At 29.2% G+C, this 14,500-nt stretch overlaps 2 protein-coding genes across 4 annotated transcripts; both read left to right on the forward strand.

Moving 5' to 3' along the window:
* The first annotated feature begins 5,399 nt into the window (after positions 1-5,399).
* On the forward strand, positions 5,400-7,224 carry LOC122520129 (dTTP/UTP pyrophosphatase). 2 transcript variants are annotated; one of them, XM_043640125.1, is made up of 5 exons: positions 5,400-5,988; positions 6,116-6,357; positions 6,460-6,606; positions 6,673-6,813; positions 7,009-7,102. In XM_043640125.1, the coding sequence occupies exons 1-5, from the start codon at positions 5,899-5,901 to the stop codon at positions 7,085-7,087; spliced, it is 699 nt and encodes a 232-aa protein (XP_043496060.1). In that variant the 5' UTR covers positions 5,400-5,898; the 3' UTR covers positions 7,088-7,102. The 2 variants fall into 2 exon arrangements, with proteins under 2 accessions (XP_043496060.1, XP_043496070.1); XM_043640135.1 differs by lacking the exon at positions 7,009-7,102 and adding an exon at positions 7,134-7,224 and having other exon boundaries at positions 5,405-5,988.
* LOC122520150 (mitochondrial fission 1 protein) lies at positions 7,210-10,180 on the forward strand. Of its 2 annotated transcripts, XM_043640166.1 has the most exons (5): positions 7,210-7,279; positions 7,368-7,438; positions 7,923-8,132; positions 8,236-8,341; positions 9,215-10,180. In XM_043640166.1, exons 2-5 carry the CDS (start codon positions 7,394-7,396, stop codon positions 9,304-9,306), a joined length of 453 nt encoding a protein of 150 aa, XP_043496101.1. In that variant the 5' UTR covers positions 7,210-7,279; positions 7,368-7,393; the 3' UTR covers positions 9,307-10,180. The 2 variants fall into 2 exon arrangements, with proteins under 2 accessions (XP_043496101.1, XP_043496092.1); XM_043640157.1 differs by lacking the exon at positions 7,210-7,279 and having other exon boundaries at positions 7,286-7,438.
* The last annotated feature ends 4,320 nt before the right edge of the window (positions 10,181-14,500 follow it).

Below are 14,500 nucleotides of genomic sequence, written 5' to 3' on the forward strand. Positions count from 1 at the left end.
AAAACGGGGTTGCATCGTTCCGATTCGTTCAATTATACGAACGAATTAAAAATTGTAATCTTTCACGAGTTCAACTACGAAGAAAAAAAAAAGAAATAAAGAGAGAGAGAGAGAGAGAGAGAGAGAGGTAAAAAAGTACTAACTATTATTGATTAACTTGGATAGATTTTCAAGAAAACAATTTTCTTGTCAAGACTGTACGGCGCACGACTATGGGCAAATCATGCGACTCGAGTATGTCAGTCGAGAAGATGAAATCTCAACGTTGCTCGGGCATATAGAAAACCGCGAATATACATATATGTATTTAATAAGTATATATTATACGTACACATTAACATACAAATATAGATATAACTATATATTTATATATATATATATATATATATATATATGTATATCGTTTTATATGCTAGCATCATCTTATACGTTTAGAAGAAAAAAAAGGTGATGTATAGAAGATGAGCTTGCATAATATAATCTCAGCATATACTCCAAGAAAGATTTGTCATAGCTCAAGAATCAAATCTAACGCAAATCTAAAACTTACGTATGCATTCGAGAACGTCAAACGCGAATCGATTGAGCATTGACTTTTGGATAGGTCGCGAAACTATGTGATGAACGATTATTTTATATTAGATACATCTCACATCTCGCGTGTTAACACTAGATTTACGGATATTTTGTTCATTATTTTTCTAATGACTTACAAACATTGTTTGAATGGAGGATTGAGTAAAGGGGAGGAATTAATATTTACGTATATTTCATTAAGTAATTAAAAACCAACATATGTTTTTAAAAAATAATATTTAAGTTATATATATATGGTAAACAAATTTTTGTAATGAGTCAAATTGGCTCAGTCCGCAAATCTAGTGTTAATAAATATAAATTCATTTTAACGATTCTCGAATTGATCTTTCGCTCGTAATCGTAGAGAACCTACTAATCAAAATGTATTTCATTTAAAATTGTTCATTCTATTTGTATTTCGTTGTTAATTTGAACTGTTCTCTCTAATCTAATGTAAGATAGTTAAAGTTTATATAATGTTAACGGGCCGTGTAAGTTTCTTTGAAGGATAAAATTTCGCTTATGTTAGTTAAGCGACTGATATCGCTTTTGGTTGAGATATCACCACGCGCACACGCATATAACATAGAAATATATCTATGTGTAACGATACGTAAAGGATATCATTACGAGAAATAGAAGACGATGAAAAGGATGTTTCTCTAGTCGAGTATCTTCTTCTTCTTCTTCTTCTTCTTCTTGGATGGGAAGAAAAAGAGGGTAAAGAAACATGTTTGTTTTTCTTTTTATTATTTTTTCCTATACCCTTTTTTTCATTCTTCTTTATCAAAAAATATGAAATAAAAAGTGGAGAAGGACGAAATTCAAGCTGACCGAACAGAGGGATCCTACACCTGAAGATGTCGTATATAACATAATCTATATATACATATATATATATAATAGAAGTTATAGAGAAGTTATATTCGAGCAAAAGGAAGGACGAGATCGATCGAGACGTCTGGACGAATGGAGAATAATAATATCTACGTAAAAAGATATCGATCCCAGGTTCGTGTACGCCCCTGATCGCAGGCGTATTACCTGCAATACGAGTCTGGTCAAAAGAGAAAGAGAAAGAGAAAGAGAAAGAGAAAGAGAAAGAGAGAGAGAGAGAGAGGTATCGTCATACACATCGAGGATGACGCAGTGTGCCCCCATAGAAGCGCGACTACATGCCATAGTGTCATAATACGCGTCCTTTGGAGCTGCTTTTCGAGTTGCGCAATCATATTTAATAACGACAGCCGGCGATTACCAGCACGACTCGTCTCAGCTCTCTCTGCATCACCGATTTTCTTCTTCTTTTTACTTCGTGGATCATCTTCTTCTTCATCTTCTTCTTTTTCTTCTTCTTCTTCATGTTGGTGCTGTTAGGAGAAAGACCACGGTGTCTGTCTGTCTACTTCGTCTGCACCCACTTTGCCTTAAAACGGCAGATTTTCCGTCTCTTACGATGATCATCCTTATCCACCAATGAACGTGTAACGATTCTGGGTACCATAAAAACGCCTCTCGATTAATTTACAAGCCAAGATATTGTGCTAATATACGAGACTGATAAATCCCGCGTGGCGACAACTACGAACTCCTCCGCTCAATCCTTACGATCCATTCCGATTCGATTTTTATCGCGACGGGAGGAGGATAATGCCGTTAACTTTCATTTCGTTTCGCTTCTTCTTTTTATTATTCTTCGAAGTGAGAGTGAAAGAGAGATAGAAAGAGGGAGAGAGAGAGAGACGGGGGGATTTGGATGCGAGGATGGTCTCGTAAGATCGCCAAATAAGATTTGTCATTTGCAGTTTTCATCCATTCGATCGATCAAGTTTAATTAGTTTTTTTTTTTTTTTTTTTATATAAAAAAGAGAAAATCAAATGAAATGAAAAAAGAATGGATGAAAAAAATGTTGATGAATGTATTCAAATTATTTGAAAGAAAGCATGATCTAGGAATGATGTTGCAATTAATAATATCGTCGTTTAGAATCGTCTCTCTCTCTCTCTCTCTCTTTTTATCTATCTGATATTATTACGTAAGATTCCGTAGGAAGGCGTAGTAGTATAATGTCCTTGCAATTAGTCGACTAGACTTTTACGATGGTTTAGCTTATTTTTCTTCGAAGGTTTCTCTAATACTAATAATTCTATCTATCCGCGTAAATTATACGTCGACAAAGATTCAAGATTTTGAAGTCAATCTCTTGTTGAATTTTAATTCATTTTTCTCATGAAAATTTCTTTCAAAATAATTCTATCTATTTGTCAATTGAATTTGTTATTGTGATAATTAAACAATTAAAATATATTGGATTAGAGAATATTTTATGTGATAGATATATTATTTAATTATTTTTTTATTAAATATTTTTACAAAATTGTGTTTTTCATACGTTTTATCTTATAATAATCAATTATTACGTATGATAATTAATAACAAGAAATGATATATAAGAATACTAATAAAACTTTTCTCGTTCTCTCGAGAATAGTTGTATCTTATATTAGAGTTTCTTGCAATTATCTCAAATGTACGATCTATAATTCTAATGAACCTATACAAATTTATAGAGTTTCAAAAAGAATTCTGAAAAAACATATGACACCGTCTGCTTGTCAGACATAAAGATGGAAGATTGAACATAGTCACATATTGACAATAAGTATAGTCATAAGTGATTTTGTTCCAGTATAAAGTGAAATTATTCCATGCAACTATTAGAATCAATTTAGTGTAATATTCGTGTTGTTTTGTTACATTTATAAACAGTTTATCATTCTAAACAGTTTAGTCATTTCTTCGACGTTCGCATTTTTTTAGTTAAATATCATAAACTCGATTAAACTATCAAAGGAAAATTTAAAAATTTATCTTTCTTAGAACAATAATAACGTATGATTATCGATGAAGTTTTAAACGGAATTCAAAGCATCTTGATATTTATTAAAACTTATAAAACTTGTCAAAGAGTTACTTCAAAGTCCATTGATCATACTTTAAGCATATCCTACTTGAAAGAGTTTACGAGTTATTGAAAGTCCAAGAATTATCTCTGGTGAGTAATTAAATCGATATTCCAAACAAACTTGTGATTATATTATTAATTAACTTTCCAATATAATAATAATAATAATATATCTTTATTTAGTTTCACAACCGTGAGTATATTATATTAGGATTGGGTTTACAATTTTCTAATAAACTTTTCAAAATTTATTTAAAAATTAAATAATCTTATGTAAATCGTGATTTTATTTTTGATTAATTTTCCAATACATAATATTTCCATTAATCATTATTTTTCAAATATTTATTTAAACGTTTCCCTGATAATACGAAGTACATCGAAGTAAGAAAATAAAAAAGTAAAGATATATACAATTACTATTACTATAAAATAAAATTTCGTATCGATAATATATCTCTACAAGGAAATGATGAAATATAAAGTATATAGATATAATTAGTGTCAGTGAACTTGACCCTACTCGACTAGACAAATGCCTAACTTCGTACAGAAATAAGACGATCAATAGCTTCAACAAATCACGATTGAATAATACACGTCTGTTCATTCAATATCCTCAACACTGGAAGCACAAGTAGCGATTAATGAACGATAATTAACGATAATTACTTATCTAAAATATGCTACGGATTTGCATCGAAAGTCAAGGCCGAGAATGGTAAGCGACTTAGAATACTCGCTACTCTCGAAAGTGTGTAATTAAGTACGTCGGATTTATTCGTACAAGACTTTGGTAGATAATGTTAAACACTTCCGGTGATTTCACTTTATTCCGTTACATGAGATTGTGACAATATAAAAAAAAAGAAATAAAAGAAAAGAAAAAATGTACTTTTATCGAAATGCAAATAAATGAAGAAGAAAAAAAAATGTATGCTAAAATCTTTTACTCGGTCGGAGTCTGCGGTGTAAAGATGGGTCAACCTTTCGCCTTGCGATTATGTAAGATCTCGGACTGACTGACCTTTAGGTTCGTTCATGGCATGCGGCATTTACGTAATTTACCGATTACGATGTATTAGAGTCTCTTATGCCTAGAAAATAGTTCTTCTTCCCGCTCTAATATTTTTTAGAGTTTTTACACAAATATTTAGATACTTTTATCTGCATAATCTTAAATGTGAATCTTTTAAGTATATCGATTTAAAAGATTTCGAATATTTCTAACATTATGATCTTTTTATATGTATATATATATATATACTTATAGAGTACTTATCTATTCAAGAAATTTATATGAAATTACGTGAATCGACGAAAACGATATGATCTTCGTGAATTAACATTTTTTCAAATATTTTTTTTTCTTAAGTTTCACATAAAAACGGGTGAATACGATTAGAACACGGATAGAAAGAATTAGCATACTTTTGATTACTTTGAACACTTTTTCTGGCCTTCAAATATGAATAGATTAGATATAAATATAGTTATGTCATTGATATTACTAAATATAATAAAAAATATATTTTTATCTCGCTATAATTCTCGGTAATAATAATTTTTAATTTAACACGATCTAATATAGATTATAAATCATTAAATAGAAATTGTATTAATTATTCGTAAGAAACATTTCGGATAGATAAAACGCGTCGAATAAAATATTTTCTAATGTGCAATTTTTATGCTAAGTGTATAAAGAGCACTCGGAACATAAATACGTAGGATAAATGCATATCTACGCGTACACCTGTAAATATACATATATATATATATATATATATATTATAAAGAGAATGATGGGAGATGATTCTATAGGTGCGGCCTATAACTATCTGATTATCGCGTGCCATTAAAAAAGTAGACAGTGTTTACATTTAAAATTATCTTCGTGAGAGAAAGTTAAATCATTAATGAACATTATTTTCATACTTTAAATCAATGAGAGTAATAGTGTACTATAAATTCACGATACACAATGAAGTGTTCATTGATTTGGCGAGTATTATAGGGTATGAATATAATGAGCGAGAGAGAGAGAGAGCAGCGACATCTCGGTTGAGCGTTATCAGGAACTACATTATACTCACTTGTAATACGACGTACTGCTTTGACATATCCAATGCTATATAGAAACTACACACGACTGCTTGTAGTACAATAGAGAACACATACCACACGCATATCTATAAGCTGTGAATTTAATGCTATTGGGTGGCTTTTGTTAAAACCAACCTATAAATCTCCACTTTAGTCAGGATCCATAGGTGTCGATAACAATTCCCTTGGGAATTAATTAGTTCTATGCTTGTATTTCCATAATAGAGGGAATTTCTAAGAGGAGAAAATGTTGGAGTCAACTAGGCAAGCGTTAACTTCCACTAGAATTATTTTAGCCAGCGGATCACCAAGGAGATATAAAATAATTAAAAAGTTGGTAAGTCTTGTTAATGATAATCTCAATGATCTTTTCTATTAATTGTAATATCGACTTAAACTATTTTTATATGATTTTCTAAATGTTGGGATCTATTGTATGACAAGGTTGCTATCTTATATTTTAGGGATTCGATTTTGAAGTCATAGTATCTAATTATGATGAAAATTTAGATAGATCTATATATAAAAATCATGGAGACTATGTTCAGGATTTAGCTAAATTGAAAGCTCATGAGGTACATAAACGTATTCAAAATGATCCTAATTTACCATCTTTAATTATTAGCGCAGATACTCTTGTAACTGTTGGAGATACTATTTATGGAAAACCGAAGGACGAGTCTGATGCATTTCGTATGCTATCTCAGTAAGAATTGCGCACAGATCATTTAAAAATTTATATATACTAATTATCAGAATTGATATATATATAGTTTGGTTTCTAATGTCTCATTATGTTTATTCGTAGTCTTGCGAATAGAGAGCATGTTGTTTACACCGGAGTGTGTTTGAAAACACCTAAGAAAGAAGTTAACTTTCATACGTCAACAAAAGTAAAATTTGGTGACTTATCGGAAGATCAGATAAAAGCATATATAAAAACAGGAGAATGTCTGTAAGTGTTTCTTTTAAATTATTAAAGTAAATAACTAAATGACTAATATTTGTGTAATTCGTTTAGAGATAAAGCAGGAGGATACGGAGCGCAAGGTCTTGGCGGTTGCTTAATTGAGAACATAAGAGGTGATTTTTATACCGTCATGGGCATGCCAATATATTTTGTGACTAAACATCTCAATGAGATATTTGGCTCTAATTCTAGGTAAAATTTAATATTTAATATTAAGTATTTATATGTTTATATATTTATATATATAGATTTTTAAATATGTATATATAGCATCAAAGGTAGCTGTAAAATAATATATTAGAATTGTATATCAGTTGATTGTAAGTTTTTAAGTAAAGATGAAATTCGTTAATATATTATAATTAAAAGATTAATTATTTGTTATAGAAGAGAATTTTGTTATGATTCTTATACGATTTTTAAATTTCGATTAAAATATTTACTTCTGATAAATTCTTTAATCTGATTGGTTCTAAATCTTAACATGGCGGATCTTGACCAATGAAAACAAGCGAATAGATGTAAGAGGAACGTGAATTGCTGTATTAGAGTTACATCAAAGAAATAACTAGAAGCAGCCAATAGAAAACGAGAAAATGAAAATTCTTAGCTTGTATCTTTCTCCGTCGAGTATCATGACAACCTATTGCACTTTTCGGTACATTATGTCATTCGCTTAGTTAAAGAGATAAAAAAAATACAGTGCTCTTTAGTACGCATTACAATAAAATATTTTTTGTTCGCAGTGTGATTTAACGCACACAATAATAAAATGGAAGACGTCCTAGACGAAGTCGTTTCTTCGGAAGATTTGAAGGTATTTATAAAAGAATAAAAATAACAAAACCCTGGTCATTCTAAAGAAATATAATTGTCATTCCTAAAACTCCATATTTTTTATACACAAATTTTGTAGATCAAAATAAAATTATAGTTCGTCATCAAGTATCTGTCATTTTACAGATTTAGGTTAATTATATACAGTGGTAATTAATTTCGATTCATTTATAATTTGCGGTTGCATCATTTTGTTAAATAGACGATTGACATTTATGAACTTTAAACTAAAATTTAGATTTGACGATTATTCGAAACTTTGTTATTTGTTTTATTATTCATTTTTAATCTACTAATATGATTCTAGAAAATATCAACTCTCTTGACATATTGTCACAATATACGTTGATATATTTTTATTATTTTATTACAATATTGTAATATTATGTGTTATGTTTTGTTAACAAGGATTAAAGTCGTATATAATAAAATAATATTTTAGCTGATTATACATTATATTTCAGAAATTCGAACGTGTATATCATGAACAGTTACACGCATCAGGTGTGACTCAGAAAGCTCAGTTTGAGTACGCGTGGTGTCTTGTCAGAAGCAAATATCCAGCTGATATCAGAAAGGGCATAGTACTGTTAGAAGATCTTTACAGTAATCATGGTGAAAGCGGAAAGCGAGATTGCTTATATTATTTAGCTATTGGTAATGCAAGAATAAGGGTATGTGATTTATTAATTTTATTTTCAATATAATAATGATATCCTTGTAATTATATGTCAACATTGGCATTACTTGTCGATTAAAGTAATTTAATATTTCTAGGAGTATTCGAAAGCTTTGTCGTATGTCAGAGCTTTCCTTCAGGTTGAACCCGCCAACGAACAAGTTCAACAGCTGGAGAGGTTAATAAAGAAAAGGATGGAAAAAGGTTTTTTTTTCATAACTTACAATCGTCTTAGAAAAATAAGAATTGTAGCCGATTCTCGTTTAACGTTGTTGCAACCTATTTTTATTATTTTACCACATTCGTATTATTTAATGTTTCTTTTAATATTCTTCATATTTCTTTGGTTAGCAGGAACGTACATTAATCTTCTCTGAAATATCTTCTGAATAATTGATATAGCGAAAGTATTATTGGCTACGTGGGATGTGTCAAATGTAGATGACTCGTTGAGATTTTTAATCTAGCGCATTTATATATACATAAATCTAGATACAGATAGATAAAAGTTTAACAAATTTATACAAATGTTGTAAATATTGTAAATAATTCAATATATAGAATAGTAATAAGGAGTAATATAAAATTCATCATGCATTATAGTAAAAGAACATTCCTTAACACGTTAAACGCCTTAGAATTTCTGTCCAGGTTGCATCGGTCATTTTTATGTTTTTCTATGGCTGACAGATCATCCTAACCTAAATAGAAAGCTCAAGGAAAGAAGCTTAACGTGTTTAAAGAGAAAACTTGGTATTGCTTAGACTTAATTTTTCAATTTTCTCTATATACACACATATACTTACCCTATAATTGACCAATCTCAAGTATAATGTTTAAGTGTCTATATAAATTATTGTTATTATTATATTCCATATACTTATGTCTTTTGACAATGAATTTTATAACTCTTATACAATCGGTTTGATAATAATTATGTATATAAAATGTTGAATAAGTCTCGAAGAGAAAATCTCTTTGAAAAATCAAACAAAAACAAAAGAAAGAAAAGAAAAAATATGTAATTTAATCATAATTTGATTAGCGTTGAATTTATATTTTATTTTTTTTTTGCAGAAGGTCTTTACGGTATAGCTGTGGCGGGAGGTGTAATTATCGGTGTTGCGAGTGTCCTAGGACTCGGAATCGCAATGGCTAAAAAGAATTAATCCTATTTGTAATAATATTCGTGAATTGCGTGTGATGTGGGAAAAAATAGTTCATTTTGTGGAGAGTGAAGTTTCGCAAAAAGAAAAGAAAAAAAAAATAAAAATGAAAGATGAAAAATGTAATAAGAATTATGATTGAGACAGACACCGGAAACGAGTATTCGAATATGCTTTTGACATATGATAAATGTACGTTATAGTTTCCCGAAATGATTTTCTAAATATATATATATATATAGAGAGAGAGAGAGAGAGAAATAAAAAAGAGTAAATGAAGTAAAAAGAAGCGAAATAAAAATTGCTGTATCGTATGAGAGTAAAAACTAAAGCAGCGGTGTCTTAGATTCTTTGTCTTTTAAAATACCGAATTAGAAATTAGCGTACGACAGTCGAATTATTTTTAATCCTAAGATTCATATATTGCTATAATATATTATTTATATTTGTATTTAGGAATATAAACCACCATATCTTGTCGTACGTATTGTACGGGGGAAAAAAGAAGAAAAAAGGAAAAAAAAATTTATTTTTTTTTAAACAAAAAAGAAAAAAGGCTTGGAAAAACATTCCGAAAAATTTTACATCGTTGATTAATATATTTTCACATTTTTTTTTTTAAATTTATTCGATATTTGTAGCTTTTTTTGTGTGCGTATCCCTTTTGTTTAAGTTCGTTTCTAACTAAAAAAAACTCGCCTAAACTCCATCAATTAAAAAAAGCTACATGGTAAGAGCTTAATACCAAAGCTACAGTGTGTGTAAGCATAGCTTTTGTACATAAGATTGAGAAAGAAAGAAAACTATGTATTGAACTAAATATTTAAAACTGTATTGTTATCTTGAACCTTTAATAAAGATAAATGTTATTGTCTTATTATGCGATGTTGTGTAAGCCTCATAGAAGTAAAAAGCTGACGGCGATACGATGACAAGAAAAAAAAAAGATGAGAAGACGACAGGAGGATTATTTCACGCTATAGAAGGATTGCGTTGATAAAGAAAAGAAAAATATAGTACCTTTTTATTTTTTTGTCTTTTTTTTGTTCCTTTTTGTATATAGATTTTATTGATGATTTGTTAATATCCGTTGATAAAGTTATTTATGTACAAAATAACGCTGGAATATCCCTATATATATATATATATTTATATAATATTATATTTAATGATCTACGATTTTTTATTTTATTTTATTTTTTTTTTTGTATGGCCCAGGAGTCTCGAGAAATAAGCCCACACCACCATCGTTACACCCGCTCGAGCTTTTTCGCATATTAATTTTCTTTTTCTTTTACGAGCCACGGCTTTTACGCATTTTCGCCCTTTCTTCTTCTTCTTATTATTAATTTTAATATTATTATTATTATTATTATTATTATTATTATTATTATTATGTATGTATGTATGTATGTATATATATATATATATCTTTTTCTTTGCGTTGAAATACGGAGGAGCGCTGTTGCTATTGTTTTTATTATTTTTGTATGTGTATATTTTTGTTGTTTTTGCGAACGGGTTGTACATTTCCATAGCCTTCTTTTATTATATTTCGTTCTCGTACTATGTACAAATCGATCGGTCGTTTCTTTTTCTTTTTTTTAGTTGTATTTTTCTTTTTATTTTTATTTATTTTTTGACATGGACTCGGGAAGAGGAGGGATAGAGGAAAATTGGGAGAAAATTGGGATAGTGGATGATACATATTAGTAGAAGAGCGCGGATTAGTTTTCCTACGACATACATACATACACATGATTAGATATATGTATATATTTATTTATTTATTATTATACATACATATATCTAGAAAGTTTGAACAGGAAGGCCGAGGAAGTGTGGCCACGCTCTTTCTTAATTAATTAATTAAAGTACACGCGCGTTTATCTCTGTCTTTTTTCTTTATTTATTAATTTTTTTTTTTATTATAATATAATATTCTATGCTTCTTCTTTTTCCCCTTTCTTAGATTATTTTCTTTATTTTTTTTTTCTTTCTTCCTTAATAAAGATCCAATAAAAGTTAAGGGAGAAAATCGAGTATAGGCAGACGAATGATTTCTTATAAGTCATCATTTATACCTCGATAATATATTTACATACACGGAGAGAGTATTTCATTGACTCGTGCCGAATCTTCTCGTTTTCGTGTCTACGAGAAAAAAAAACCCATCCTTTCAATATTAATTATTTTCTTTTTCAATTAAATATATCAAAATAATTTGCGGGAATTCTTGAATATTTACGCCGGTGCTTTGAAATTACATTTTTGAAAAAATATATGATTTTATTTCTTTTAGAATTTTAATTCTTGCGCGTATAGAAAAAAAAAAAGAGAAAAACTTTTTGCCTAGAAAAAAAAATCTAAGAAATAACCAAAATATATTACGTACGTCGTACGTTTCAATTAAAAATTCATTAAAATTAATTCTACGTAACGTTATACGCGAAATTTTGTTTAGAGTTTAACCAAAAAATGTACGTAAAAATTAACGTGTGCATAAATATACATAAATAAATACAATAGGTGAGACGAGAATAATAGAATTTGGAAAGAATGTCAAGGAAAATTATGTACGTGTGTTGATTTATTTTTATCGTTAGACAGAGTCTAATGGATGTATCGTAAACATCGGAGACAAGTTCGGAAGGTCGTATCAGTGGTTTAGTCGAAGACGAACGATCGAGCGAAGGTGTCACAAGCTTATACATATATATAGAGTCCGTCTAACTCGTAATTAATAACGGCGCCGGGTCGAGAATAATTTATCATTTATGGTGTCAATCCGATAAGCCCGTAGTAGATTTGAGAAGGTAGGAAACGATAAAACTGGTGCGACACTAACGATCGGACCCCGTAAGAAAAAAGTTCATTAATTATTGTTAATAATAAACGAATTGGTCTATCAATTTCAACGATTTTACGTATCACATATATGTGAATATGTGACATATTTATACAGTGAGTTACAGGAGTATTCGTATAAAGCCTTTTACTGTAAATTGTAAATATTTGATTGTTCGGAAAGTAATTTTGTCTTTTTTTTTTATCGGAAATTTACTTGTAATGCAAATTTATGATTGTTAAAATTTCAAATCGATATCAATTTGATTGGAAATGAATATTTTATTGTTTTAGAATATATAATTTGACATAGATTATAAAAACAATTGATCTCGCAAAAGTAATCGTACCTATATAAGATATAATAAAAATACAATTAATATATTTTAGTAAGTAGTATTTGATTTTTTTGCATTCTATAATGCTTTTGAGAAGATTGGGCAAACTCTTATGAGACTCATTTTATCATTTATGTTAAATTATAATTTTTTTTTAAATAAAATATCCTATTTGCAATCAAATTAATATTAATTTCAAAGTTTAATAATCCTTAAATATGTTTCTATATAAAAGAATTGAAAAATATTAATTGTTAGCAAATATATTAATTGTTTTAAATTAACAGTGAGAATATATGAATACTCCTGTGATTCATTGTAAGTAATATATATTACATATTAAAGTATACAAGTATAAATGTAAATAATTTGTTGGCGCAAAAATTTGATTAGAAACGCGTTAATTCTGACGTTTATTTTTTATATATATCAATAAACAAGTTGGAATTAATTTATCGCGCGAATTAGACAATAACGTTTTTCTTTCTCTTATCTATCTTTCTCTCTTTCTTTCTTACGTTTTATATTTTCTATCCGTGTAGGAATATGAACGTAGTTCGAGATTAGAAGATATATTTATGTATATATATATATATTATATATATATATATATTAACAGCTTGAAAATATTTTTAAAGCAGTTTACTTTTTTTTTTCTCTTTTCTTTTTTGTTCTTTAAAGGGGATGTATATTGCTTTCTCAATAAGGCTCTGCTATGCTTTACACGAATATACAGTGTTAATGATGGTTTCAATGTTTATGTTAGATGAATGAAAAATGCGTTTACGCGAGTGATGTGTAATTTTGCGTGTACGTAGTCTGTGTATTGTGTGTTTTCTTCATGAGAAGCCGTATTTCCAGTTCCTCTAGAAGAAATAAAATTATCTTCTTCTTCTTCTTCTATTTCTTCATCATCATCTACTCGACGATTTTCGATTGGAGACCAATGATGTCTTGTATCCAGAAGTTGTATCTTTTATCAAGGACGATCAAAACTCTTTTTTCTTTTCTACGGTGAGTACACATATTTTTCGTATATTTGTGTGTGTATTGTGTGTGTATATATATATACACACCTTATATTAATACATATACTCAAAGATGGTAATCTTAAAAATATGGAACTTAAGTACACTTTGAATCGTGCACACGTGTGCGTGTATACAGACGTGTATGTGTATTACGTGTATTAGATACATATACATATAAGTATTTACGTGCGTCGCGATGTGCGTATTATCAAGAAATGATAGAATAATTTTCGAGGTGTGTATATGTATATATATATATATATATTTTTTTTTTGTTTCTTTCAAAGATACCAATAAGACGCACTTTTAACATCGAATTGTCATAATTGTTCACACTCTTTCTTTCTCTTTCTCTCGTATGGAATGTCTCTAATAATACGGACGAATACAAAATTTGATTTAACGCTTTGAACGCTGTCGAATCGAGTTTCGAAAGTTTTCAAATCGATAAAAAGAAGAGTCTATATCATTTGGTCTCTTCTATTTTATTTTATTTTATATTCTTCTACGTAATTAATTAAGTAAATATATAGGTTTTATATATTTTATCGTAATAGAACGTAATCGATATGGGAATTGAATAACTCGGAGAAACTCGGTTCGATTTTTGTAGTACATAGTACATACTTACATACAAACGCATACATAGAAGATGATGATAATGATAATGATGATGATGATACCGTGTGGGATTTCGAATCTCGAACGGTGTCGGACTTTTTTATGGGGTTAGTCCTCGCGTTAAATAAGTCCTATGTATTCGGGATTCGATCGATAAGTCGCAAGACGATTCTTACGGGAGTTTTTCTTATGGGAATATTTCGCGATTGGAATTTACGCATAAAATGGGATACAATATGTTCGAGGCAAAGCTCTCTCTCTCTTTTGTGAAATTTTCGATTATTTTCTCTCTCGTTCACGCATACACACATACACACTCTCATTTTCTTTCTTTCTTCCATTCTTTTTATTTATTTATTT

This window comes from Polistes fuscatus, unplaced genomic scaffold, assembly GCF_010416935.1.
Source record: "Polistes fuscatus isolate 324 unplaced genomic scaffold, CU_Pfus_HIC Scaffold1, whole genome shotgun sequence".
Classification (NCBI taxonomy): Eukaryota; Metazoa; Arthropoda; class Insecta; order Hymenoptera; family Vespidae; genus Polistes; species Polistes fuscatus.